This window comes from Anastrepha ludens, chromosome 6 (genome assembly GCF_028408465.1).
Source record: "Anastrepha ludens isolate Willacy chromosome 6, idAnaLude1.1, whole genome shotgun sequence".
Taxonomy (NCBI): Eukaryota; Metazoa; Arthropoda; class Insecta; order Diptera; family Tephritidae; genus Anastrepha; species Anastrepha ludens.
In genome coordinates this window covers 116,173,180-116,199,534 of record NC_071502.1, presented here as the reverse complement: position 1 = coordinate 116,199,534, position 26,355 = coordinate 116,173,180, and the positions used below count along the sequence as shown (strand labels likewise).

The 26,355-nt window shown below is 38.0% G+C and overlaps 1 protein-coding gene across 1 annotated transcript in view; it reads left to right on the top strand.

The window, feature by feature from the left end:
- LOC128867720 (cell adhesion molecule Dscam2) overlaps positions 1 to 26,355 on the top strand; it is a 245,634-nt gene that overhangs the window by 76,477 nt on the left and 142,802 nt on the right. Inside the window, exons 3-4 of the mRNA XM_054109170.1 lie at positions 10,135 to 10,476; positions 26,086 to 26,247. Of these exons, the coding sequence (XP_053965145.1) occupies positions 10,135 to 10,476; positions 26,086 to 26,247 (504 nt within the window). The remainder of the gene's footprint in view (positions 1 to 10,134; positions 10,477 to 26,085; positions 26,248 to 26,355) is intronic.

The window sequence follows — 26,355 nt, the reverse complement described above, 5'->3', positions numbered from 1 at the left end:
GGACTCATTTCGCAGTATTTCTAAGGCTTTGTTGTTTATTTTACTTAGCCACATATTTGCTTTCTGTATGTTCGATTCGATTTTGTGGCTATTTTATGTACATAAAATTGTCTAGCGAGTTAATTACGCCTGATTTGCATGGACTTTTGTTTTATTTGTCTTTGGCGTGTACCTGCAAATTTGTATAGTTTCATTTAGTATCTTTGCGCAATGCAACAACTTTTCATCTGCCCTTCTCTTTATTTGTTGTCATTCGGTTTTATTGGTTTCCTGGCCGGTTTGCCGTATAAAGTATTTGTTGGAAATGACTCGTAGCCGGTTCCCTTGGAATCATTTTGCAGCTGCCGCTGCTACATTCAAAGGTTGAGGCGAGTCGTTTGCCTGTGCATTGATCTCTTTTGGAGGTGTGCGCCTTTTCTTTGCTTTAATTTTTTTTCTTTTTGTTATTATTTCTCTTTATTTTCTTTTTACTCTTACCCAAGAAACTCAATTACGAGCCGGTTGGTTACCTTTGCCGCAGCAAAATTTGGTTTTGTTTGCCAGTACTTTGTATTCGAAGCTGCTCTCCTTGTTTTTTCTCATTCAAATAACACTGATTTGTTGCCTGTGTCAGCTGCTGGGTCTGCGCAGGTATGTATTCGTCAAGAGCAGCAGGTGTTTTTGTTTGCTATTGTGTGGGTAAAGTTCGTGAGATTACTTTGATGGTCTTTAATGTACATATGTTTGTATGTATGTGGGTATTCCCACTAAATACTGCGCACTTGATGGTTTTGCTGATAGCTGAAAATTGTGTAGATTTCATGCCCAGAATTTGAAAGAATACCGCCGATCTGGAATTATTTAATTATTTTACTTTTTTTCTGAACTGTAACAACTAAATTATTATTTCTGACTGAAAAAAGCTGTAAATTATGATACTTGAGCCGAAATTACGCGAGTCTCACGAGCCAGCCGAAGCACTTCGTTTGCGAGAAGTGGGGGTTGGACACTGATGTCAGCATTCGAGGGTCGGGAATTTAGCAAGTTGATAAGGGATTCCCGATGAAAGTAGTTTAATGTCGGTCTGTAAACTATTCGAACCAGTAGTTGAAGTCGTATTTGGTATGGGTCTCGAAATTAACCTTAGAGCGTTAATCGGGTAATGCAAAAATAATAAATAACAAAAATAAAAGAAAAACCGTACGGAACCACATCAAATAAAATAAGCATTCATAAAAAACCTTCAACATAAAATTCGAGTCTACACATTTTACCAGTGTACTCTTATATTCCAATAATCCTCAAAATTCGCTTCGGGTCACGTAAAAGTGGCGAGTACTTGTGCGTGGTATGCAATTTTTTTTACTGTTTACCAATTTCAGTAATTTATTTCGCTGTCATCAATTTGGCATTGCAATATTTTCATACACATTTTTATATTTTTCCTTTAATTACACATTGGACTCTTTCATTATTCAAAATGTGGAATTTTTAAGCGCAAAATTCTTTTTGACATTTGTTAAAAATCTTAATGTGCAAGAGAAAAATTTACGACAGTTATACCACGCAAGCATACAAAATTTGTTAAATTAATAATTAGCCTTAATAGCTTGACATCAATTAGACGCGATGATGACATAATTTGCCTTCAGCCAATAAGCAGCGCTTACGAAAATATATGTATGTATACATATGAGGTAGTACTCAGTAGCAGTTGTGTGGGAAAATGAATGCGAATTCGTAATTAAGTGTCAACAAACCATAAAATGAGGGCATCAGTTTAAATGCAAAACAATAATTAATAGGAATTTCTCTATATAGGGACCTTTTAGCATTCTTTAGACAGTCCAAAGCGATGCCCTGGCCAGGCTGTGTTAGGGACATAAGGTATTACACATTAGGAGTATACAAAATACCTTTTGGCTCGCAGTATTCCTTCATTTTTTGCTGCTCCCAATTTTTTATTTATCTGGCTTTGAATATCATTTGGTGCCTTAAATATTTAATAGTTTGTCACTTATCACTAAAAACATATTTCAACCGTAGACACGCAAAGTTAGTCTGAAGCTTATACTCGTACAGTACGGTGCAAAATTTAAATAGCCTTTGCTTTTTTCTTATTCTATGCATTCGGATTATTTTGTCACTAATGAAAGGTAAAAGGAAGCATCTATGAAAAACCTATTGTTGAGCGGAGTCGGCATAACACTTTTCAAGCCGTTGCTTCGCTTGTACGAGTACGGTATTTTTGCCTATCAAGAAGCAGTGTAAAATTAAAACACGAAATTCTCTTTGATGCATTGTTTTGAACACAACAAAAGTAGCGTCACTCTTAGCACAATAATTCACGTAGTATTGAAGAAAATATCATGAAATTTTAACAACTGCCTTTTTAAGGTTAGTACTAACTGAAAAGAGGTGAATGTAATAAAACTTATGTCATCTATCGGTTAGGCTCGAGACTTCTCAACCCATGTGTTAAGTAAGAAAGTATTTTCTCCGATTGCCGAATCGATTGCCTTCGAAATCGAGATATGGGCCTCGGAAGTTCGAAATAGGGGCTTTAGTAAAAAAATATTTAAAATTAATATGTGTAAATAACTAAAAAAAATATATTTAAAGAGCATATCACTTTTTACGCACACAGTTTCATTACTGGTGCTATTAGGGGTCAAAGATCAGATGCTCGGAAAATTAAAAGCCTCATAATTAAAAACAATTTCGCCGATTTTTAAAAAATTGATGTTTTTTATATAAATAAAAATTTATGTAAAAATTTTATATAAAAATAAAAAAAAAATTAATAAAAAAAAAGATATTTTTATAAAAACACAATTTACAAAAAAGAAATTACTAATTAGTAGTACTAAATCGCAAAAATTACTTTTTTACTTATGACTCAATCTTTTACAAAATATCTGGTGGTGCAATACCCAAAAAAAAGTTGATTTTGCCAAAAAAATGTATATTGTTGTTTATATAAATAAAAATGTATATAACAATTCTATATATAAAAAAAAAATGTAATAAAAAAAAAATTTACAAAAAAGAAATTACTAATTAGTAATACTAAATCGGAGAAATTACTTTTTTACTTACGACTCAATCTTTTAATATAAAAAATATCTGTTGGGTGCAATACCCAGAAAAAAATTTGATTTGATATTTTCGCTAAAAAGTTGCTCAGGTTTTGCACTTTGCTTATCGTAATATCTTAAGCCCAGCCAGTATGTCGTAACGCGTAATGTATGTAAGCTTAGCACTATAACCGTTTCGCCCTAAACTAAGTGTTGCGTGCTTAAATTCTTGAATAAAAAGGAAAAAGGAAACAATAACAAATCGATTTTCGATCGAATCGAAGCGTGTAACACCTCAAAGTGGTGGCAATAAACAAGCATACATCTATGCAATACTTTACAACCACAAATACTAGTATGCAGTAATAAAAATGAGACAGTGAACTCAAATTTAAATGTCCACTTTTCGTTGTGTTTCAAAATTCCAATTTATTCACACGTATTTCCGTTATATTTCATACGCATTGTATTCGTACATCCGCCATCCGAAAGCATCCGTTCGCTTTCATTATTTTATTTGTTTTGTTTTTCATGCTTATTGTCATTTAAATTAATTCAGTTTAATTTTTTCATACTTCCCCAGCAGCTCATCATCGACACTGCCCTACTACGCGCATTTTGCTGTTCCGCCTGGTTGATTGGTGGGCAGTTAGTTGTACAGAACAATTTGTAGGTCTTGGTCGTTCGCTGCCTTCACAATATGGGCAAACAAAGCGTGCACTACTTTTCGAACACTTTGCACTAGTGGGGGGGGGGGGGGGGAAATTTTGCGTTGCGCCTCACTTACCCGTTCATTGTGTTCGATTCGAAGCATGCTAGTGAATACATTAAGCATAATAAATGTATGTATGTATGTATGCATTTAGCTTCAATAAAAAATATTAGATATTCTACAGTACGCTTACAGTTTCATGCATACGCACACACACACATATGTAAGTTCAAAAGTATGTAACATGGCTGGCGCACGACGCTTTTGTGTTAGTTTGTCCACTCGCCATGCGTGACTTCTTTATTTAAATTACTGATTGTTTTCAACTGAAGAATTCTCACTTTTCCTATTGGCAGTTTCATATGAGTAACTAATTACTACCCTCTTTGTGTGAGCTTAATTACTGTTGATGTGCTATGAGCAGCACAGCAGAATTAGCTGATTAAGCGATTGTAGCTGTTAATGACATGTCGTGCGTTGCTATAGTTCGTAGGCCAGCGAAGGACATGCTGAAATGTAGAGATATAAGCACAAATATATGAAAGTGAATATTAGAAGACGTAACATTCAAGTATCGGGTGTTTTGTTTAAAGCTTGAGAGCTTAAAATGATAATGCAAAACAAAGAGCAGAAATTTTGCTGGAATGAATTTTTTATTATTATTCGTTTTTTTCTCAACAAGACTTAGTCTTACGTTGGTTTCGTTAAACAAGTTTTTTTTTTTTTGTTTTCGTTTCTAGCAGGGTAGGTGATTAGCCTGCCGCTTCCAGTCCCAAGTAGTGAGAGTGCCCACATGTCGTTGCTAAGGAACAACGCCTTGTAACTGTTTAGCGCGCCATCTGTGTTTCACATTTTTCTGGTAGAAGGATCACACAGATAGTTGAGTACTTCGCTAAATTTTGGTGTGTCTGCGCTATTACCGCGATTGCCCGCTTCCTCTTGCTGTGTAACTGTTTTAGCACCCACAATGCAAGTAATGCGCTGACGTTTTGTGCGGGAGTAAGGATTGGAAGGATAAGGTTTTTGGGGTTGAGGAATGATTTTTTTGCTTTTAAGTAGCGAAGTTTGGGAAAGTCCGAGAACCGTGCTTTACGTGGAATTCGAACCCACAACCTCTGGGAGGGCAGGCTAGTGCATTTACGCTAGACTACCGAGACCATTTATCTGGTAGATAGTTTAATGCTTTTTTTTTAATATAATATCCGACATATGCTCATAGTAGCCATTCGATCAGGTATTGGAATTTGTAGTGACAGTCAAGCTGCGCTAAGCGACCTTGCGCACCTACGCTGCCCTTCGAAAGTAGTCGGTGAATCTAAGACAAAACTGAACAGTGTTGCAAAACACAAAAAATTTTATCTATTGTAACTTTGTAAATTATTGATATTAAAGAAAAGGCACGATTACTTGTTATAAACACCATATTAAAGTGTGTATAAAGTTAGTTTTCGCCCGAGTATCATATTCCCCACACAACTTCATTACTTTGGATTCTTTTAAGTTGGTTCCATTTTTAACTCCAGTAAAATGCAAAAAAACATGGAATTGAATCAATGATTTCTTGGCAGTAAATTTCAAGTGTTTCTGAATGTAAAACTTCCTTTGCCAAGATGAATTTCCTTTCAAGTGTCAACGGTGCTGCCAAATCCGTTTGGAAACTTATGCACTACTCGCCTAATACACCTTAGCCAAAAACGTATCGTTTGCTCGTGTGACGCTACGCCAAGTTGGAGGATATCCTAAATAAGCTGACAAATATAAATCAACCCAGATTAGTGAATAAAATATGTGCATGCATACTTCCGTAGAAGCATTACCACTCGTAAACAAGGCTGGGTCGCTCTCAAAGAGTTATAGAAATGAACAGCTATCAGATGCAATCTATGGCAATTATGCTTGTATGTACAGGGTGTTCAGTGGCAGAATTAGAAATTAAAAGTTATATTAAAAAAATTATCAATGATAAAAATAAAAAAAAAATAATATACGGGGTTAAAAGCTATATTAAAAAAAATACCCGTGACAAAATTTAATAAAAAAATATACAGGTTGTCCAGTAGCAGTACTGGAAATTAAAAAAAAAAAATAACAGTTATAAAAGTTTTTTTCAATAACTATTACAAAGAAGACAAGTACTGATTTTTTTTCTTATTTCCGCTAAATGTTGACCATTACGTCGATACACTCTTGGAATGCCATTAACTCTCCGTTGGACACCTTTTTTAAAACCTTCGGTTGGGCACCAGACTTTGGCCTTTTCCGTCCTGCTCTAGGATCCTTTTTAAAAGGTTATATCCATAAATCGATAGAAAATTAAGTTTTAGGAAGCTTAAGAAGTCGTTCGCTTTAATAGACATATGTTAAATTCACGTCCAAAGTCGAAAAAGTCTGGCCAGACCCGGGTGCCCAACGGAGGAATAACCTGGCGACCGATATTTTCTTTTAATATTGAGTTGCTCGCTGGGTTTGTTTCATAGACCTTACTTTAGAGATACTCGCACGGGTAATCAGTTTGTCAGGGAAGAAATCACGCAATATCGCTGTGATCTCGCTGGCCATGGGTGGCGTGGCACCATATTGCTGAAATCTTGCTTGTGTACTGAAGGAAGGATGCTCTCGCATTATTGGCAGAAAATAATCGTTCGAAATGCGCCGATAAGGGACTCCGTCCACATAAATTACTTGCCCTCGACGATCTTCAAAAAAATAAGGCCCAATTCCACTGCTTGACAATGCAAACCAAACCGTCACTTTAGGACTGTGAAGTGGATATTGATGTTTTAATAATGGCTTCTGCCCTTCACGTGGCCAATAACCGCTATTTTGCTTATTTACACTTACATTTAAATGAAAAAGTGCTTCATCACTCCAAAAGTTGGCCTTCACCGTACGAAATCGCTCCAACATTGTCTCCTAGAAATTTTTGCGCAAATTGTAATCGTTAGGTTTCAGCACTTGGACGATTTGAAGGCGTGGTGAAGTCTCAGATCCTTTTCCAATATTTCATGCACAATAGCTTTTACTAGTCCCAGTACAGCCGCTCTCTTGCGCACTGACTGACAAGGATATTCTTGCAAACTAGTAGCGACGAGTTCAATATTTTTTTTTAATGGCCGTGGGCTGTTTGTCACCAAACTTGTTGTCCGGAACCTACGCGCCCATGAACGTATCAAATTAAAAACAACTTTAAATTAAAACATTATTCTTCCACCGCACACCCTGTACTAGGCATTGAGTTCACTTCATTGTATACAAATATTGCATTAACAGTTTTTAAGTAGCTGACATGTCAAATTTTGGCAAGCGTGGTAGCATTAGACATCTTCGGCTTTTATATTTTCCGGCAAAAAAAGAGAGGCTACCACAACCCCATAAATAACTGCATTTTCACCACCTTCGTGCACACACATTTAAGTATTTGTGTACTCGTAAGTGAGACCTATTTCTTTCCGCCTTGCTTTTCCATATAGCCTGCATAATATTTTAATACTAAAACTTTATGCTATAAACTGCTATAAATTTTCGTTGTTGTGTGTTTGCTCCTTCTTTGCTGCCTTGTCACGTTTGTCTTTGTTGCTGTTGCTGATGACATTATGCCATGGCGGAAAGTTGTAGTCATGAAAGAGTCATCGACACGTTTCACGTATCGGCGATCATTCGGTTTGCCTTTCATGCGACCAACGCGGGTGATTTGTTTGTGGTGTTGCTCCTTTTTTGTGTCTTAAGAAATCTCTTCTTAGCGTTGAAGACTCAGAGACCATACCAGCGTTGTATTAGCTTTTTATTACTTTTATTTTAGTAGGACTTCACTTTCTTGTTGTAGCTTTTCACTCGTAAGTTTATTTTCATTTGTATTTCTTTCTGCTTACTACTTTTGGCATCACTCTGATGTCGTTGCCTCTATCCGCTGAGTGAGTGTGTACACACAAACACATAAGAGCGTGGAATGAATTTCAAGTTGGAGTTGCCTGTGGCAAGCGACGATGACGTTTGCTAGTCTGTCGCTCGAAGGCCCAACAAATACACTGATCAATGGGTTTCAATAATTGTTATTGTTGTTATTGTAGTCATCGTCGCCGTTGATTTCATTTCGTTTAAAGAAACAGAAACAGCAAAGGTAATACTCACTAGCTTTTCTGAACTACAAGCTAATCCTATACTACTTGCCTAAGATTACTTGCAACACAGGCGCAAATTTTTTGTATTTCAAAGCCGAAAGCCTTCAAAGCTGGCCGCAGACAATAGTTTTAAGTACAAAACTTAAAATGCAGGAGCGAGGAAGTCATTAACAATTTTTCCGATAGTCTATCTGCGATCAAGGTTCTGACGACGCCATCGCCGCAGATCCAAACTGGTCAACTCCTGCAAGCAGGAGATCAAATCTCTTGGGTGTGCAGGTAAAATTTCTCCGATTTCTGTTCCAGGACATAGGAACATAGAGGAAAATGAAATTGCTGATGAGCTTGCCAAAGAGGGGTCGATCGAATTGGTCTCAGAGATCTCCCACTCGGTCATCGGCGTCCCCTTGACTGTTGTTAAAGTAGAATTGCACAACTTATTTCTGAGGAAAGCGCAGAATCGATGGAGCTACATTTCTTCCTCTGCTATTTCGAAAACCCGCAGGACGCAGAAAGTTCTGGAGACTCAACGCCATAGCTGAACTTTTTTTATTTTTATTGAGACAGACTAGCAAGAACGACAACATTTAGTTTTAATTTTCTTTAAATCTACCCTCGGTCTCGAACCGGATAAGGCGCTGATACCCATGCCCATAGCCACTTGTAAATTACTTATAGACAGGGAAACCATCAAAAAGGTAAATACAATCTGGCAAAACCTCACAACATGCGAACTAAGCAGACAGACATGGCCGAACTGGAACAGCGGTCGATCGAAGATCTTGCTACGATTCAACAGAGAATCTATAAGAAAAATGATAGGTGTTTTAACTGGTCATTGTTTAATAGGCAGCCACGCTAGAAGGTTAGGACTCCCTTACTTCGATTTCTGTAGAAGCTGTCTTAATACAGAAGAAGAGGAAACAGTCAGACACCTTTTATGTGAGTGTGAAAGCCTAGCTATGAGAAGGCTGCGCACCCTCGAGACAGCATTTCTAACCGATGTAGCGGACATAGCCCATCTAAAACTAACGAAGCTCTGCTCGTTTATTAAAGCAACCGGATGGTTTGAAAAGGAACACGTAGAGTAAGGATAAGCTCCAGTGGTATCACAATGGACCTGCTGAAGGTCTAAGTGTGTCTTGCGACAACCACCCTACCTACCTAACTACCTAAATCTACCCTACCTCCGAAGAAATCTGAGTAGATCTTGTGGTACCAAGGAGCCGAGGTGGTCGCTTCTTATCACATCAGTGCTAAAGACCTCAAGCCTGATTTGAGCAAAGGCCGGGCAGATGCACAGAAAGCGGTTCGCCGTCTCATCCTCCTCTTCACTGTCTGAGATGCCTACCTTTTCCATGTGCTTCGCCCATAGAAAGTGGCCCATCATCAGTCCAACCAGCTGCTTAAAGCTGAGCTTGCCGGCCATTGGACGATCGGCGCACACAGAGAAAAGCTGGGTTTACCACTTAATACACATTGCATCACCTTTCACAGAAGGAGACTATTGAGCACTTTCGCTTTAAATGTCAGGGTTTGGCAACTAGTCGATTAAGTTCAGTGGGTGATCCTTTCTTCCTAGCCTGTGGCAGTGCTCCAACCTACATCCCATCAACCTTCTCTGTTACATCGACAGCTCTCGTGGGCTATAGATATCTGCCCATTGGAGGTCTCATAATGGTATCAAAACGGCGCTTTAGTGCTACTAGGGGAGCGCTAGACTGGTATTTCAACCATTTCACCTATCTACGATTATCCACATTTGCATGAAATTCAAATCTTAAACCATCTGACCGTAAGTGCTCGTATCAAGCGCGAACTGTCATCCCACAAAGAACTGGTTTCACCCTAGCCTGGAAGTAGTGGCATTTGCTATAGGGTTAATACCACAGTGCTTATAGTGTTATTCTCTTCTAGTTTCTTTTTATTGCATTTTATTCGTCTTTTGTTTTGACCATTCATTGATACAATTTTCGCACTGGGTAAAGTCCAATTGCACTCTTAGGTAGCTGACAACTTTTAAACTGAAATTTATACTACACTTGTGCGCATAATTTATTGAAACTTTATGGAAATTCAGTGATGAATTGCTTAGGAAATGGTAAATGTGATTGGAATTGTTTGCTGTATAAAAGGCGACATACAGACGACATAAAGCAGAAAAACTTATTTGAACCTAAGATCTCTTATGCTTTTACAAAAAAAACTACAACTTTTACTTATCCTATTTTCTTTACTCATTTTCCAGGCACTCCAATCGCTTATGCGGCGACCCAGCCCGATGCCGACCAGAAAGGACCCGTTTTCCTCAACGAACCGACCAACCGCATTGACTTCTCCAACTCGACAGGCGCCGAAATTGAATGCAAAGCCAGCGGAAATCCCATGCCCGAAATCATTTGGATTCGTAGTGATGGTACTGCTGTTGGCGATGTACCTGGACTGCGTCAAATTTCATCCGATGGGAAATTGGTCTTCCCACCCTTCCGCGCTGAAGATTATCGACAAGAAGTGCACGCTCAAGTTTATGCCTGTTTGGCGCGCAATCAATTCGGCACCATTATTTCACGCGATGTTCACGTGCGAGCGGGTAAGTTGCAGAGGCTCCAGAGAGGAGAGAGTGAAAAATGAGCGCAGAAGGCGTTGATTTTAAAAGTTGAAAGTTGGAGGACTTAATTAAAACAAAAGTCGGCAAACTAATACGCATTTACAGCCGATTTATGCCCACACATTTTTCGAGCTTCGAGCGATTTATTTCGTGAAACAGTATCAAGTCCATTGGACTACAGTTCAGAACATTCCTTGTCGAAGGCCTCGCAGAAATTTGGAGAGTCTCAAATAATCTTTGGTTCGAGCAGCGACGTCAGTATCCATGGAAACCGTGCGTGCTGCAAAAGCCAAATGACCTAATCGTTTGAAGGCTTGTGTAAAAGCAAATGCTGATCGTTTCGAATGAAAATTGAAAATTTTATTCCTTAATATTTACATGATTAAATGAAACTAACGTAAAAAAAAAATTATTATAATTTCATATCTATAACGGACTCAACTTGTAACAGAACTTATGGCAGAACTAAGAAGCTTGGCGAGTTAAAAAGTTCTGACGAGCAAATTAAATGCTCAAAAGACTCGATAAATAGTCTTGGACATTATTGAAACATTTTTTAAAAAAACTTTCAACAATTTATGACCACCACAAAAAGAAATAATTAGCCCCTATGGCGCATACGCAATTAAGATAATCAAAAAAAAATGCTACAATAAAAAAAACGAAATCTTCTTTGTTTTATTGCGTTAAGAGTCCTCCAACTATCGCTTTCATACAAATTTACAGGTTCTAATTCAACAAACCAGTCTCATCGTTGGTGTTATGCGCAACGTGGGTTTTAATTATTTTTCCTCGCCGTTTGTTTCGCTTGTTCAGCTGTTTCTTTTCGTTAATCGAGTCACTTGGAAATCGATTACTCGATTGTTTTCACAACTTAGTGTATTGAACTCAACGGTTGGCTTCATGCAATTGTCTTTTTTTTTGCAATTTTCTACAAATTTAATTAGTGTTGTAAAGACCTTTCACATTTTCTCATCTGAGTTGACATTTCGTTTGTGGTTCAACATGCCAACAATTGCTTTAATTGTTTTTAAATTGCATTTCCGGTTATCAAAATTACGAGCCATTCACACACGCATCATTTACTCACTCATACAAATGCCCTTTATGATGATGCGTTCACTCATGCGCCAACATTAGTTTACTTACTCATTGCTTGCGCCATTATTGAAACTGTATTTAATTGGCAACGCCTTATTAATGGCTTGACACTTTATTGTGTGATGTGCAGCAGCGTTGCATTTGCGTAAAACCATCAAAGTCATTGGCAAAGCGAATGTAACGCTAACGACTCTTCCCCATATTCCGCATTGCTGCAGCCTTTTACAGTTAACAATGGGGACTTCCTCTTATGTGTCGAAATCAGCATTGATATGAGTTGGTATGCACTATGAGTGTCTGCGCCTAGCACAAAGAGAAGTATGCAAAATTATAAAGCAAATACTTTTGTTGCAAATTTGGTAGCGTTTGCCACTTTGCATAACAATTGAAAGTTGCTCGTGATGCAGTGATGCAATTGTAAAGCAAATTAATTGGCATTTTAAAGGAAAATGTTTTTGAAATAGTTGACAAATAAAAATTATATGTACTTTGACTGCCTTTTGCAAGCTTTAGCCATACTAGCAAAACAGCTTTTCCGCACGGCTACATTTTTTTTATTTTTCTGACAGATTAGACTCTTCTGCTGCTTTCAAAAGTCTACCCTTTTAACGTTAAAGAAGTATTCTTCCACGAACACACATTCAAATTACTTACTTACTTAATTAGTCGTAGCAACCCATTACCGAGTTACACCCGTTTTTTAGAAGGAGGAAAACATCGCCAATGGCATCTATAGCCATTGTGGCCGTCAATGTGGCATATTAACTCGAACTGAAACGTTCGGTTATCAAAATTACAAACCGAGTTACAGCCTGTCGAATAGTAACTCTATTTTGTGCACATCTCTTCCAGTTTCTTAAGCCAAGAGAAGCGAACTCATCTTCAATTAGGTGCTTCCACCAGACACGAGGACCTTCTCTTCGCCTTTGACCGCCAATTACCATTTGAAACACCTTTTTCGTCGGCACAGTTCCTTCCATATGGACAACATGACACAGCCACCTTAGTCGCTGCAGAGTGAGCGTTTGACTATGCCAATATCTCCATAAAGCTCATGCAGCTCGTGGTTCATTCAAATGCGGTACCCGTCATCTATGCGAGCAGGGCCAAATATCTTGTGAAGTACTTTCCTCTCAAAAACTCCAAGAGCGGCTGTTCAGGCTTCAGAAGAAGCACCAGGTTAGGTTAGGTTAAAATGGTTGCCCAAGGAGTGGGTGCACTTGGACGAAGAAAACGAATTTGTCCTTTGTGATACCATTGTGAAGGAAGTTAGATGGAGGAAGACCGATGGGACAAAAGTAGAAGGCGGAGGGAGGTGGAAGTGGGATAGTTAAGAGGATGGGTTTAGTATGAACGATGACTGTGCTGCGGTTGCGACAACCACTTTATGCTGCTGATGGAGTTCATCAGATTTTTAATGGCAAGGCCTACTTATCAGCAGCCGTAGCGAAGAAGTAAGAGCCAAGATGAGCAATGGCTAAGGAGAAGGTGCTGAGATGATTCCACCGACCATACATCCGACGTAAAACGAACTCGAGGTATTTAAAAGTCTTACGACATACAGACCTTGCGCATGGTGGCCTGTGAGAACACCCACGAAGTTTGAGAGCTCATATTTGGTCAACCTCAGAAGCTCGCTCCACACGTGCCTTGAAGGATTTCGCAACCTTACAAGTTTGTGTTCTTGCCCAACGCTCGCTGAGTTGGCGCGAAACCTATCTTTCCAGGAGCAGACCGCAGGTGGTTATGGGAATCAAAATCCTCTCGCTTTGCGGGAAAATCCCTTGTTTGGTGAGCTCATTCGCTTACAGTTTCCTGCAATGATGCTGTGACCAGGAACCCAAATGAGCATTATGTCAAAGGATTCGGATGCAATCGAAAGTGAAGCCAAACAATCCCTTACAGTTTCGAATGCACCATCATTGACCCATCATTGCCGCTTGGTTGTCGTAGTAAATATTTACTTTCTTGACTTTTAGTATGCATGTGAGTAGCCAATCAGCTGATTGCTGAACGTACTGCAGTGGTCCGGTAACCTGAATTTGAGTCTGATGGGGGGCTCCTCGCAAAAAACTTCTCCGCCAACCTCTCCTTCCAACTTCGATCCATCCGTGAACAATAAACCTCATTTTTGCTTGCTGGTAATAGCGGAACCAAGATAAATAAAGTCGTTGAACACATCGAATTTATAGTAGTTAACTTCGATCTGTGTTCCAAGACGCCGCGATTCCCTGCAGAAAGCCAGCGTATACATGGTTTTGCCCTCGTTTACCGTCAGACCCAATCGTGCTGACTCATTTTCAATAGACGTAAAAGCGGCGGCGACGTTCTGCTTGGTATGACCGATGATGTCAACATCGTAATGAGCCTCATAAATAAAAGTGCTAACTGTCTAAAACCATTAACAAGCGCGCTGTCTTAATATTTAGATTTTGTATAGTTTTAATAAGATTTTAATTAATTAGAGCTAATTATTTCACTATAAAGGTTACTCGGTTAATTGTCTAATTTCGACATACACGTCAAAAGAATTTCACGTTTTATTTCCACTCCCAAAATTTTTTGTTTTGCTTCGCGTTTAAACTACAGTTTTATTAATGTGCACAAAAAACTCAAAATATAATTAAATTTCTTGCTAAAATTAGCATAAGTAGATGGCATAGCATGGAACCATCAAACAACCATGACGTGGACTCCCATGCAGAGACGCACTTTGCTCCTTGTCATTAAACGCAAAAGTTTAATTCAATTTATCACATTTAAGGCTCTAAATAGGAGGTAAACATACCTTCATAAAAAAAGACAAAAGAAAAAATCACTATGTGTGCATTGTGGTTTAAGGTGTAGCTCAGCTGGCTGTCTAACAATCTGTAACGGGCCACAACTAGCCTTGCCATATTTCTCTGCCAGCGTGCCACTTCCGTTTCGCTTTTCTTTGACCACTTTTCCGACAATTACCTAGATCTGTTTTTGCATGTCATTTCCACGTTTTTTGAGAACCACGCAAAGGTGCGCGGCAAGCTTGAGTATAATTTAAGCGTTGATAAATTTCCTTAGACAAAGTGTCACATAAGCGCGCAGCAGATATATTTATTAAGCCGAATAGCGACGTGAAGTTGTTGTGCTGCAAGAAATGTTTGGCAGCTAAAGTGGCTAATCACCGCATGTCACGTCAACGTGAACCACATGCAGCACATCTCAGCATGCCACATAGTAAACGAGACGACCTTACTTGGCTAACGCTAAGTATGGAAAGTAATTCTTAAATATGCGGAAGAAATCCGAGTGCTAGCACACATAAGAGGTGTGGTGCAAACTGTTGATGCCGCGCCACCCCACCTGCATTGTTATCTAAATTACGATTTTAATTTAATTACATGAAAGCAGGCAGGCAAAAAGAGAACTGGCAAAAAGAAAGCAACGCAGAACTAAGTAGAAATGGGTAGCGCAGTTGTTAATTTTGACGTAATTGTAATTTAACGCGCATTTTAACCAAGACAACGCAAGTTATTTGACGCTGGCTGCATTAGAGGGTAACTAGAGCTGTGTAAACATGCATTTAAACTGTTGAATTAGTGAGGGTAATTGAACTTTATGCGCTTGGATAATAAAATTAGTGCGTTTTATTATTTCTGAAGGCGTCTTTAGGCCAGCGGCCATCAAGAAAGGCGACAAACTTGGCAAGGCAGCAACAAGTCTTGGGTTTTCTAAAAAAATGTATCGCATTTTCTCTTTAGGTCATACCTACTTGACATTTATTCGTCAAATATATGACCGATTTTCATGTTCAACATTTCATTGGCAAGTGACAGCCCTTCGACGCTTGAGGTAATCGAAGACTTGCTTTTGATTAACACATCGACTCCCGTATATGGGGGATATTCCAATGCTTCCATTGCATATAACGACTCGCTCAACATGGAAGTGTTACAAGATAAAACCCATTGCAATTCGATAGCTTCTGATATACCTCAGCATAGAACAGGTAGGTAGGTGGTGAAATGGTTGAAGTACCAGATTGGCACTCCCCAAGTAGCACTAAAACGTCGTTTTGGTACCATTTTGAGACCTCCAACGGGCAGATATCTACAGCCAACTAGAGCTCTTGATATAAGGAGAAGGTTGATGGGATTTAGATTAAAGCACTGCAAAAGGCTGTCGAAGAAACGAACACCCAGTGACTTTAATCGTTTAGCTGCCCAGCCCGGGCATTTACAGAAAATACTCAATAGTATCCTTCCCCGAAAGGTTCCCACAGCTCTTGCAATGGGGATTAAATGGTAAACCCAGCTTTTCGTCCAAAGACCGGTAAACTACAAGTTTAGAAATTGAATGGCGTGGAGTCCCCAGAAGTATTCGAAATAACAAACGAAAAAATGGAGCACCGTCTGATATGTGCTGGAGCTCCATCTAAGTTGCGCAATTCTACTTTGACAACAGTCAGGAGGATGCCGATGACCGGCAGGAAGACCTCTGAGTCCAATTCGGTCGATTCCTTCTTGGCTAACTCATCAACAAATTCATTTTCCTATTCCCTGAAACTCAGATCAGAAAAATTTTACCTGCACACCCAAGAGATTTGATTTCTTGCTTACAGTAGTTGACCAATTTGGATCTGCACCATTTCATTGTCAGAGCCTTGATCGCAGCTTGACTATAGGTAAAAATGTCGATCTCTCTCTCGCTCCCGCATTCCCTAAACGTTCTATTTTAAGGTAATAAATAGGGTGGTTGATTTAGAGAAACCCCCTGCTTCGACTCTCAATTCCATCTTAGAGCCGTGAGTGAAGATAGAGGTAACAGTATCGGTACGGATTTTCCCCTCCTTCCAATGCTGCGTGCATGGAAAGATTGCTCTGGCATGACCCTCAAACTCCAGTTTGTGGGGAGAGAGATCTGTACGAAGTTCAAAGAAATACGGTGTTAACTGCCCTAAAATAGTACCTTGCCCCTTGAGAGATTGTCTCCAGATAACAACATTCTTTAACCTGATTGCGCTTTGAGCAGCGATGGAAATAACGTGAAAGTCGATGGGAGCCAAGTTCTACAAGCAGTCCTTTGAGTCCAGTTTAGTGATCAGATTATATTGGATTCTATACGAAGTTTGCGGTTCGACCTCATGGTCTTTTGTGCCCTCTACTCATCACAGAACCTCATCCAGACCCAGTTCCCTTATTAAACTCAGGATATAGATGGGTGCGATGGGCGTAAGTGCTCCTCCTCTGGCTGCAATTGGCCAAGATGTTTAGTGATATTATAGCCGTTCCATAGAGCTTCCCATAAAACCAGGCATCCGTACGTTAAAATTGGCAGAACCACTACGTTGCACATCCAGAGATCGAACTGTAGCTTGAGTCCCCATTTTTGGCCGAACATGGATTTGCAGGAGTCGAAAGCTATGCTGGCCGTCTTTACCCCATTTTCAACATGCAGCTTGCAATGGAGTTTGGAGTCAAGTATCACTGGTAGATACTTAACTTCCGCTGAAAGTGGTAGCACATGAGCCTGGAAACACGCACATCTGAAATTACGTAGTCAGTAGCGCATGCCTCTGCGTGGGAAATATGACTGAAAAAAATGAAGTTTTTTCGAGCTCTTTTAATATCCCAGAAGTTTGAGAAAATAAACGACCCAACTTCAGCGTAACTTAAAACTGGCGGCTTATGAAATAAACTTCTCGGAACAGTTATCGATGGTACTTTTCTACACTCTGTGCCTAAGTTAAACTAGTTTTCCGATTATACCCGCACTGTTTCCTGTTAAATATCAGTTTCAAAGAGTAGCCACAAACGAAATGTCAACTCACACCACCAACTGCGTACCCGAGTAAAAAATAGTAGCGTTTCGCATCTTAAAATTACAACAATAATTCTCCAACACCATATTTTAGTGGTCGCGCAATACTATGAAGCGGATGTCAACAAAGAACACGTGATACGTGGCAATGCGGCGGTTATCAAATGTCTCATACCTTCATTTGTAGCGGATTTCGTGGAGGTGGTTTCCTGGCATACGGATAGCGATGAAAATTACTTTCCTGGAACTGAATATGGTGCGGAAATGCAACAATTGATACTCCAGAAATTTGATAGTTTTACGAAATCTGGTCTAAGCATCCCTACCCCGCCCGGTTTTTATTGTTATCTTAGATTCCACTAATCGCACGCAAGGTAGTAATGCTCTTGAAATGTTTGTTCTTGATCGCGTGCGGCTGCTGTTTGCTGCAAAGACCATGCGTTACAAAATACATTTCCCGTCCTTCGTAATTTGGTTTTTTGTTTTTCATTTATTCCTTTTCTTTCATCACAAATCGTCTCATTACATTCTACTGCTTACCTAATTGCCTAAGCATCATTTTTTTTTAATTGTTGCATTATTTATTTCACTTTTCACACTTTCATACTTCTATTTCCCCGACTTTACACTGCATTTATTTCATCGTTTCATTTCCTTTGCCAACACCTTAACATCGTTGCAGTCGTTTCTCAACACTATGAAGAGGATATCCACAAGGCATTTGTCATACGCGGCAATTCGGCCATTTTGAAGTGTGACATACCATCATTTGTGGCCGATTTTGTTAGCGTCATATCCTGGCACACTGATCAGGAAGAGAGTTTCTTTCCGGGCACGGAGTATGGTGTGTTTCCCATTCAAGCCTAGCTACGTATTTAATTGTCTAACGTCCTAATAAATATTGCAATTTAACTTAGAAAACTGTCTATTCTCACAATTATTAATTTTGTAAAAAAATAAAAAAAAACAACAACCTTATTGTAAAGAGCGTATAAAATTACCCAATAATCCTGTAAAGTACACAAATGCGTGCCTATATGAAAATATGGACACACAAAAAACAAAAAAAAAAAACACTTTTATACACACAATTCACAAACGTTCTTAATTGGCCTAACTTCCACTTGAAAGAAATTAATTAACACCAATAACTTTAGCAGTTCACAAAACGTTGCTGACGTAAAAGATATTTCATTAACACAACTTTACATTTATAAGCGACGTTTTCGAACACTCACTGTAAATTGACAGGCAACACGAAATTTCGCAAACTTCAATTTACTTTTCAAACTACACTCAAGCATCGACACTACAAATGTGGCGCAACACAGCACATCGATATTCACTGCAATCACCAACTTTCTCACCACGTCTACACCACAAATCAGCTGTTGCTACATCACAAGACAGCTGTTTTGTTTCATCCTTAAAACCAAATAGTATTTAATTTATGTAAAGTATTTTTTGTTTTAAATTTTAACGCGACAACGGGAAGTTTCTTCTTTTACAGATTTATTTAATTTGAAAAAAAAAGCGTTCGAATGCTGTATTTTATCTAAATTTATTTCTATTATTTTTCACCAATCTTCAGTTGTTGCCCAATATTACGACACCGATGTAAATAAAGCTTATGTGATTCGTGGCAATGCGGCTGTTTTGAAATGTGAAATACCATCCTTTGTTGCGGATTTTGTCAGTGTTGTGTCATGGCATACGGATCAAAATGAAGACTTTTTACCAGGCACCGAATATGGTTGGTGCAAAAGTGTTTGCATTCTTAGGTTATGTTTGCCTGCTTAGCGTGAACTGTGCTGTCAAAACTAGTTTAAAAGTATGCGTACTATTTTATATTTTAGAAAAGATTAAATAAAGTTGGGCACAGTTTTGTGAATGTGAATATACAATAATAAAGCTTGGTAGCTTAATCAAAATAATTGATAATGAAATGCTTTCAATATCTTCGTAGAAATTATCCGAAAAACAATAAACGGTATCAAATAACGAAAAAATCATTAAAGCAGGAGCACTCCAACACAATACAGTAGGTTCTGTTTTTATGCGGTTTTGAAATAGTGCGGTTTTTTTTTTTAATTACAAAATGCATGTCGACCTATCGGGAATTGTACATATAAACAAGATTCTAAACCAGCTAAGCAAAAACTCATCACAGATTCATGCGGTCTATGGAACGTATCTATAGTTATAATATGGGACTAGTGCCCTTTTTTATGCGATTATTTCAGATTTATGCGGTTTTAGCATTTGAAACGTATCTATAGTTTTACTATAGAACTAGTATCTTTTTTTATGCTGTTTCTTGCGGAACGTATCTACCGCATAAAAACAGAACCTACTGCACAGTGAAACCAATTTTCAATGGGCTATCAATTTATAGTAAATATCAGCATTTTATATTTCGTTGCAGTTTTGCTGCATAGTGCATTCTCTTAAAAATTACATACAGTTTGTCTCATAATTCTTTAAAAATTTATGCCCGGATATGGAAAAGAAAGTGCAAAAAGATGTCCTACACACAAAACAATTTGATACAATGCATCAAAGAGGAATGGGAAAATATTCTCCAGGAATATGACCTAATAAAACTAAGTTTATCAATACCCACCCAGGAGGTTGCAATCGACAATAGTACTGCGAGTGGTCAAGAGTGATAGATTACCAGGTTTGGCCTTCAGCTATGGTGAAAAATTAAATCGAGCGAGTAACTTCGACTGCCACGTCATAGGGTATTCGGCATCAGAATTTTGCTCGCTCATTTCACACGAATTCACACACTCGTCCAATCAGTCGTTATTCAGGCGGCAACGAAGTTATATGGGCGAAGGCTGTGTTGATTTGTTGCGAATATCACCAACACAATCTCAACTTTTTTCGTAAACAAAACGCTATCATGCCCCCAGTTACGTCAGCCAACCAGCTGATTTTTCATATTCAAATTTTTTCACCATGGCAGTTAGTCACTCCAAATATTAACAAAAAAAAAAAAATTGCATGTACATTTGATCTTTCGTTTCGTTGAAAAGTGAAAAGAATTTCGAAACAGTGCCGAATATAACATCTGCTTTTTAACGACTTTTTTCTAAATCACTTTAAGCAAATAATTTCCTTCTGTTCACTAATGGCGTACAAATTATGGTTTTGACTACTTCAAAGATTTTCATAGGAAAAGATTTGTGAGACAAACTGTACTTATATATGCGAATTCTTCATTTCTAATTTACTTAATTGGACAAATATTCGATATGACTTAGGAGTTGCTTACACGTTTCAATTATTGTATGTGAATTTTATCAGCTAAGCAGTCACAGTATTAGAATGCGTTAAAGTGTTAATTTAATAACTTTTACACAAATTTATTGCATTAGCAGTCGTAATTAAATATGAAATTTCATATACCTGACTTTGATCGTACAATAATTTTCTAAAATTACCGAAAATATTTTTCTACATATACGAAAAAAAATGAGATGTTATGAATTTTCAGATGTTATAAAACTTCAAGATTTCTCTCCAGCTTTTTTGTTTCTATATATATGATACATAAAAATTAAGTGTTATAAATAATTAATTTTCAGTTTTTTGTTTTTTGGAAAATTATTTCAAGATTTTTCTAGAGACTATTTTCTAGAAAATATTTTTCTATAATTAAAAAAAAATGATATGATATAAGTTCGTGCGGTTTTACAACAGATGGCGTAACTTGATTATTATTCCATCGATCCACATTTCCAAACATTCATTGGAGAGCTACTGTCGTAAGGCACAAACGTCAGTATAAGTTTTTTATTTGAAGCGTAAACAACAATATTTTTACCACACTTGAAAATGTCGAATTTCGTGCCAAATAATGTGTTTTTGCGGGGAATTCTTCTTCATTATTTTAATATGAAGAAAAAAGCAGCCGAAAGTCATCGTATCTTGGTGGAAGTTTATGGTGAGCATGCTCTATCTGAGCAAACGTGCCAGAAGTGGTTTGCACGCTTTAAAAGTGGTGATTTTGGCTTGGAAGACGAAGAACGCGAGGGTGCGCCGCCAAAGTTCATGGATACCGAATTGGAGGAATTGCTCGATCAAGATCCGGCTCAAACGCAAGAAGAGGTTGCAAAAACTTTGGGAGTTGATCAATCAACCATTTCCAAACGTTTAAAAGCCATGGGAATGATCCGAAAGGTAGGCCATTGGGTGCCGTATGAATTGAAGCCAAGAGACGTTGAACGCCGTTTTATGGCATGCGAACAACTGCTTCAACGGCACAAAAGAAAGGGTTTTTTGCATCGAATTGTGACTGGCGATGAAAAGTGGGTCCATTACGACAATCCAAAACGTCGGGCAACGTATGGATACCCTGGCCATGCTTCAACATCGACGTCGGCGCAGAATATTCATGGCCTGAAGGTTATGCTGTGTATCTGGTGGGACCAGCTGGGTGTTGTGTATTATGAGCTACTGAAACCGAATGAAACGATTACGGGGGATGTCTACCGACGACAATTGATGCGTTTGAGCCGAGCACTGCGAGAAAAACGGCCGCAATACGCCGATAGACACGACAAAGTTATTTTGCAACATGACAATGCTCGGCCACATGTTGCACAAGTGGTCAAAACATACTTAGAAACGCTCAAATGGGATGTCCTACCCCACCCGCCGTATAGTCCAGACCTTGCGCCATCCGATTACTATCTCTTCCGATCGATGCAACATGGCCTGGCTGACCAGCACTTCCGTAATTACGATGAAGTAAAAAAATGGATCGATTCGTGGATTGCGGCAAAACCGACCGAATTTTTCACAAAGGGAATCCGTGAATTGCCAGAAAGATGGGAAAAAGTAGTAGTAAGCGATGTACAATATTTTGAATATTAAATTTGTATCCATTTTACGTCAATAAAGTTTCAAATTTCGAAAAAAAACCGCACGAACTTATTCATAGTCCTATTAAATATTGGGTTTCGGTTCTTTTTTCTCGAAAACTATTTCTAGGGATTATTTTCCCGAAAATATTTTTTTTATATAAATAAAAATGAGACAAAAATAATTCATTCACTTTCGGGGTTTTTTTCTTGAAAATTATTTGAATATTTTTCTAGAGATTTTTTTCTAGAAAATATCTTTCTATAAATAAATAAAAATGAAATGTTATAACTAAATATAGATTTTCAGGTTTTTTGTCGAAAATTATTTGATAATTTTTCTAGATATTTTTTCCTTAAATATAAATAAATATTTATTTTCGGTTTTTTTTCGTTTTAAATTATTTGGTGATTTTTCCAAAAATTTCGAATTGAAGTCCCTTCAGTTGCAATTTCACAGGAGTCAAAAATGAAACTTTGGTATTCAATGTAAAAAATAATAATAAAAATATGTACAAAATTAACGAAGCTGTGCCCAACTTTAAGATCCCTGCAAAAAATTTCGTAATAAAACGTCGGTCCCAATAATTTATGTTTTCTTTTGTAAGTAGCCTACTTTTCCCAATGGAGTTGCTTATTTACGACATATTTCAATCAATTTTCTTGTACTGCGGTTTCATGTTCATTGTTTAATTTTGTTTTGCCCTTTACCGAATCCTTTCATTTTTAATTATTCCCCTACAGGTTACCATTTAAAGCTTCTCTTGCGTTTCACTTTTTCCTTACTGGCCCGCTCACTTCTATTTCCGAAATATTCTCCCTACATCTTGTGTTATTCCATTTATGCTATTTTAACCACTTAATTCAGATTTTCACTTTAAATTTTTTCAATATTGTTTAATAGTTTCCCTACAGCTATTTTTCTGCGGAGTCTTTCATTTCGGTTTTCCTCCTACTTATTCCATTTTTTTCATTTCCCCTGTTATTTTTCGAAGCTTTGGTTAAAATGTTTCATTCGACGAAGATTTCTAAATGGACATTAGAAGTTTTCAGATCAAGTTCTGCAACATTGTAATTCGGTATTCGATAACTCTGTAAATTTTTTATGCCTGAAGGCATTTATTTTTCACCCTTTCTCGGTAATGCAATAAATCTGGTTTAGACAAAGATTTAATAATTTTTAGCAAATGTGTGCGGAATTTTACACTTAATAATTTAAACACCTCAAGGAAAATGAATTTCAAAGGGCAAAGAAGTAGATTAAATAAATATCAACCCAAAACAATTTACGCGTTACTAAGGCGAATTCATCAAAGGTGGGGGCCCTAGGCCAAGAATCACATTTTGTACATTGGAATGTCACGTCAAAGTAGAAAGCAAAGAAGTGATTTATTTATTTAAAACAAATTGCATACTTTCTCGTTTATTATTTATTTATAAAATATCTGTTGAATTTAAATTGAGTACAAAATTTCAATTTTCAAATTATAAATTTCGCAACTTAATTACGTGCTGACATCCGAATGTACGCGGCGAAAAAAGAAACCAGCTGGCCTACTACAACCGCCCTTAGAATAGATTCGCCTTGCGCGTTGCCGGGTTGCTTTGCTACCTTCTTATGGCCTCTGGTGACGATCCAGCATGCTTGTCCAGCAGGCTTATATGTGTGCGTGTCGGGTGACACTCGTACTTGCTTCGTGTCACACATACTTGTTGTCGGCTTTTGCTTGATGAAAATCAAAAATTTTAGATATTAGCGTCAAGCACCCGACAGCTTAACCCTCCGTTGGACACCTTTTTCAAAACCTTCAGTTGGGGACCTGTTTCTGGCCTTTTTCGTCCTGTTCGAGGATCCTTTTTGTATAATTATATCCACAAATCGATAAAAAATCAAATTTTCGGAAACTACCTGGATGCTCTAGTCGTTAGCTATAATAGTAATATGTTAAACTCACATCCAAAGTCGAAAAAGCCAGTTTGGCCAGATTCGAGTGACCTACGGAGGGTTAATTTCATTAAACCATTGGGCTTTTTTCATTCTCGATTTGTTTTCTCTCTCCACATGTTTCCACACTTACACTTAATTAATTATATTTAATCAGTCATTTACCTTCACCATTTCAAGACTCTACTTTGAAATATGCAGTGACTAACTAATTTCACTTCCACATTCTGCCTGAGAAGATAAAGGGCGTTACATAATTTTTCTCAATTCTTGTCATGTCTATTCTTTTTCTAAACAGGCATTTATAAATATTTAATTCATAATTGAGTTGGGGTAGCCACACGCGAGCATTAACATTCAGAATTACTGTGGATAGGATAAGACATCGCGCATGAAATATGTTTAGAATCATTAGAATTCTTTGGGTAAGCGTGCGAATTTCACGGTAAGCGATTACCGTGATTTTCATTTCAATTAAACACGTTACATGTGAAAAGTCAAAAGACTTGGTGGCAGCAGCTTACGAGCCTATCAGACGCTCACACGCCGCGCTGTATTTTCCCACACTTCTTCGTGCTTCGTGTTTTTTAGCACTTTAATTCGCTTAAACATGGCGCAAAAGTGGTAACAACATTGGAGTAAATGTTGCGGCATGTTGCTTTATGTAATTAAACATAGGCTCCCATTGAGCTGCATTTTCATTCATACAGAATTTAGCCGTTACAGGCTTGTACCAGCCGAGAATTTCCATTCATCGTCGCGAATTTCTTTGCTTCTTCTTCTTCTTCCCCATTTTAATATAGTTGTGCAACAATTCTACGAATCCGAAGTGAATAATGAATATGTAATACGTGGCAATGCTGCGGTGCTTAAGTGTTCCATACCCTCGTTTGTGGCGGATTTCGTGCAGGTTATCTCGTGGCAGGACGAAAGTGGCGAGTTGTATGCAACGTTGGATGAGCAACAGGGCACCGGTAGTGTGAAATTATAAGAAAAAACAGAAAATTTCTTTGGAAAATGGAATTAGTGTTTACTTGCATTTTTTTACTTTAATGTGTACATTACTTCCCAATCCACACATGCGTACAATCAATATTTTCATTATTTACACATCCTTTTATAAATTTCTTAACTCTCTATTTTACTTTCCGCACTTAATTTCGCTAATTTTCAGTCGTCAATCAATACTATGAGGCTGAGGTTGTTTCCGAGTATGTCATAAAAGGCAATACAGCGGTTTTGAAATGCACCATTCCCAGTTTTGTTGCTGATTTTGTCAAAGTGGAAGCTTGGCTGTCCAGTGAGGGCGCAGAATTTCTACCCACCGATAGTTTTGGTACAAATTAGCATTAAATAAACAAAATATACGAGTTTAAGTAATGCATACTTGGTTTTTTGGTGGCGCGCATTTAATTCGCTACATTCCGTTTCCCGAACGTTCCTTGCAATACTATTACGTCTCTTAAACTTTTCTTTCTTTGTGCTCTATTTTTGCAAACTTTGAATTAATTTCTCCACATACACACACTCACTTTTAGTTGTCAATCAATATTATGGCGCCGATATTCTAATGGAATATGTGATTAAGGGTAATTCGGCGGTACTGAAGTGTTCCATTCCATCGTTTGTGGCGGATTTCGTGCGCGTTGAATCGTGGATCGATGAGGAGGGCAATGTTTTACGGCACAGCGACAATTATGGTTGGCATAAGCGCTTTTACAACAATTACTAGCGGCACAAAATTACTTATTGACTTAAGTAGCTTCCTTGTGATCCCCGATTTTATTATAAATACTTTTAGAAATTAAAAATCATCCCTTTTTTATTATTCTATTTTATGTTCTACGCACTTACGCTTCTTTTGCTAATCTCTTGTAGTTGTTAATCAATTCTATGAGGCGGAAATTATGACTGAGTATGTAATTAAAGGCAATGCCGCTGTGCTTAAATGTTCCATTCCATCGTTTGTCGCCGATTTTGTGCGCGTTGAAGCGTGGATAGATGAGGATGGCAATGTGCTGAAGTTCTCTGATAATTACGGTTCGAATCATTTAGTCATTTAGCGATTTTCGCAAGTGGTTTTATAGTCGAAATTTCAGCAACTGTCCACTTCCCACAATTTCCCCTCCTACTTAGCAAATGTCTCTT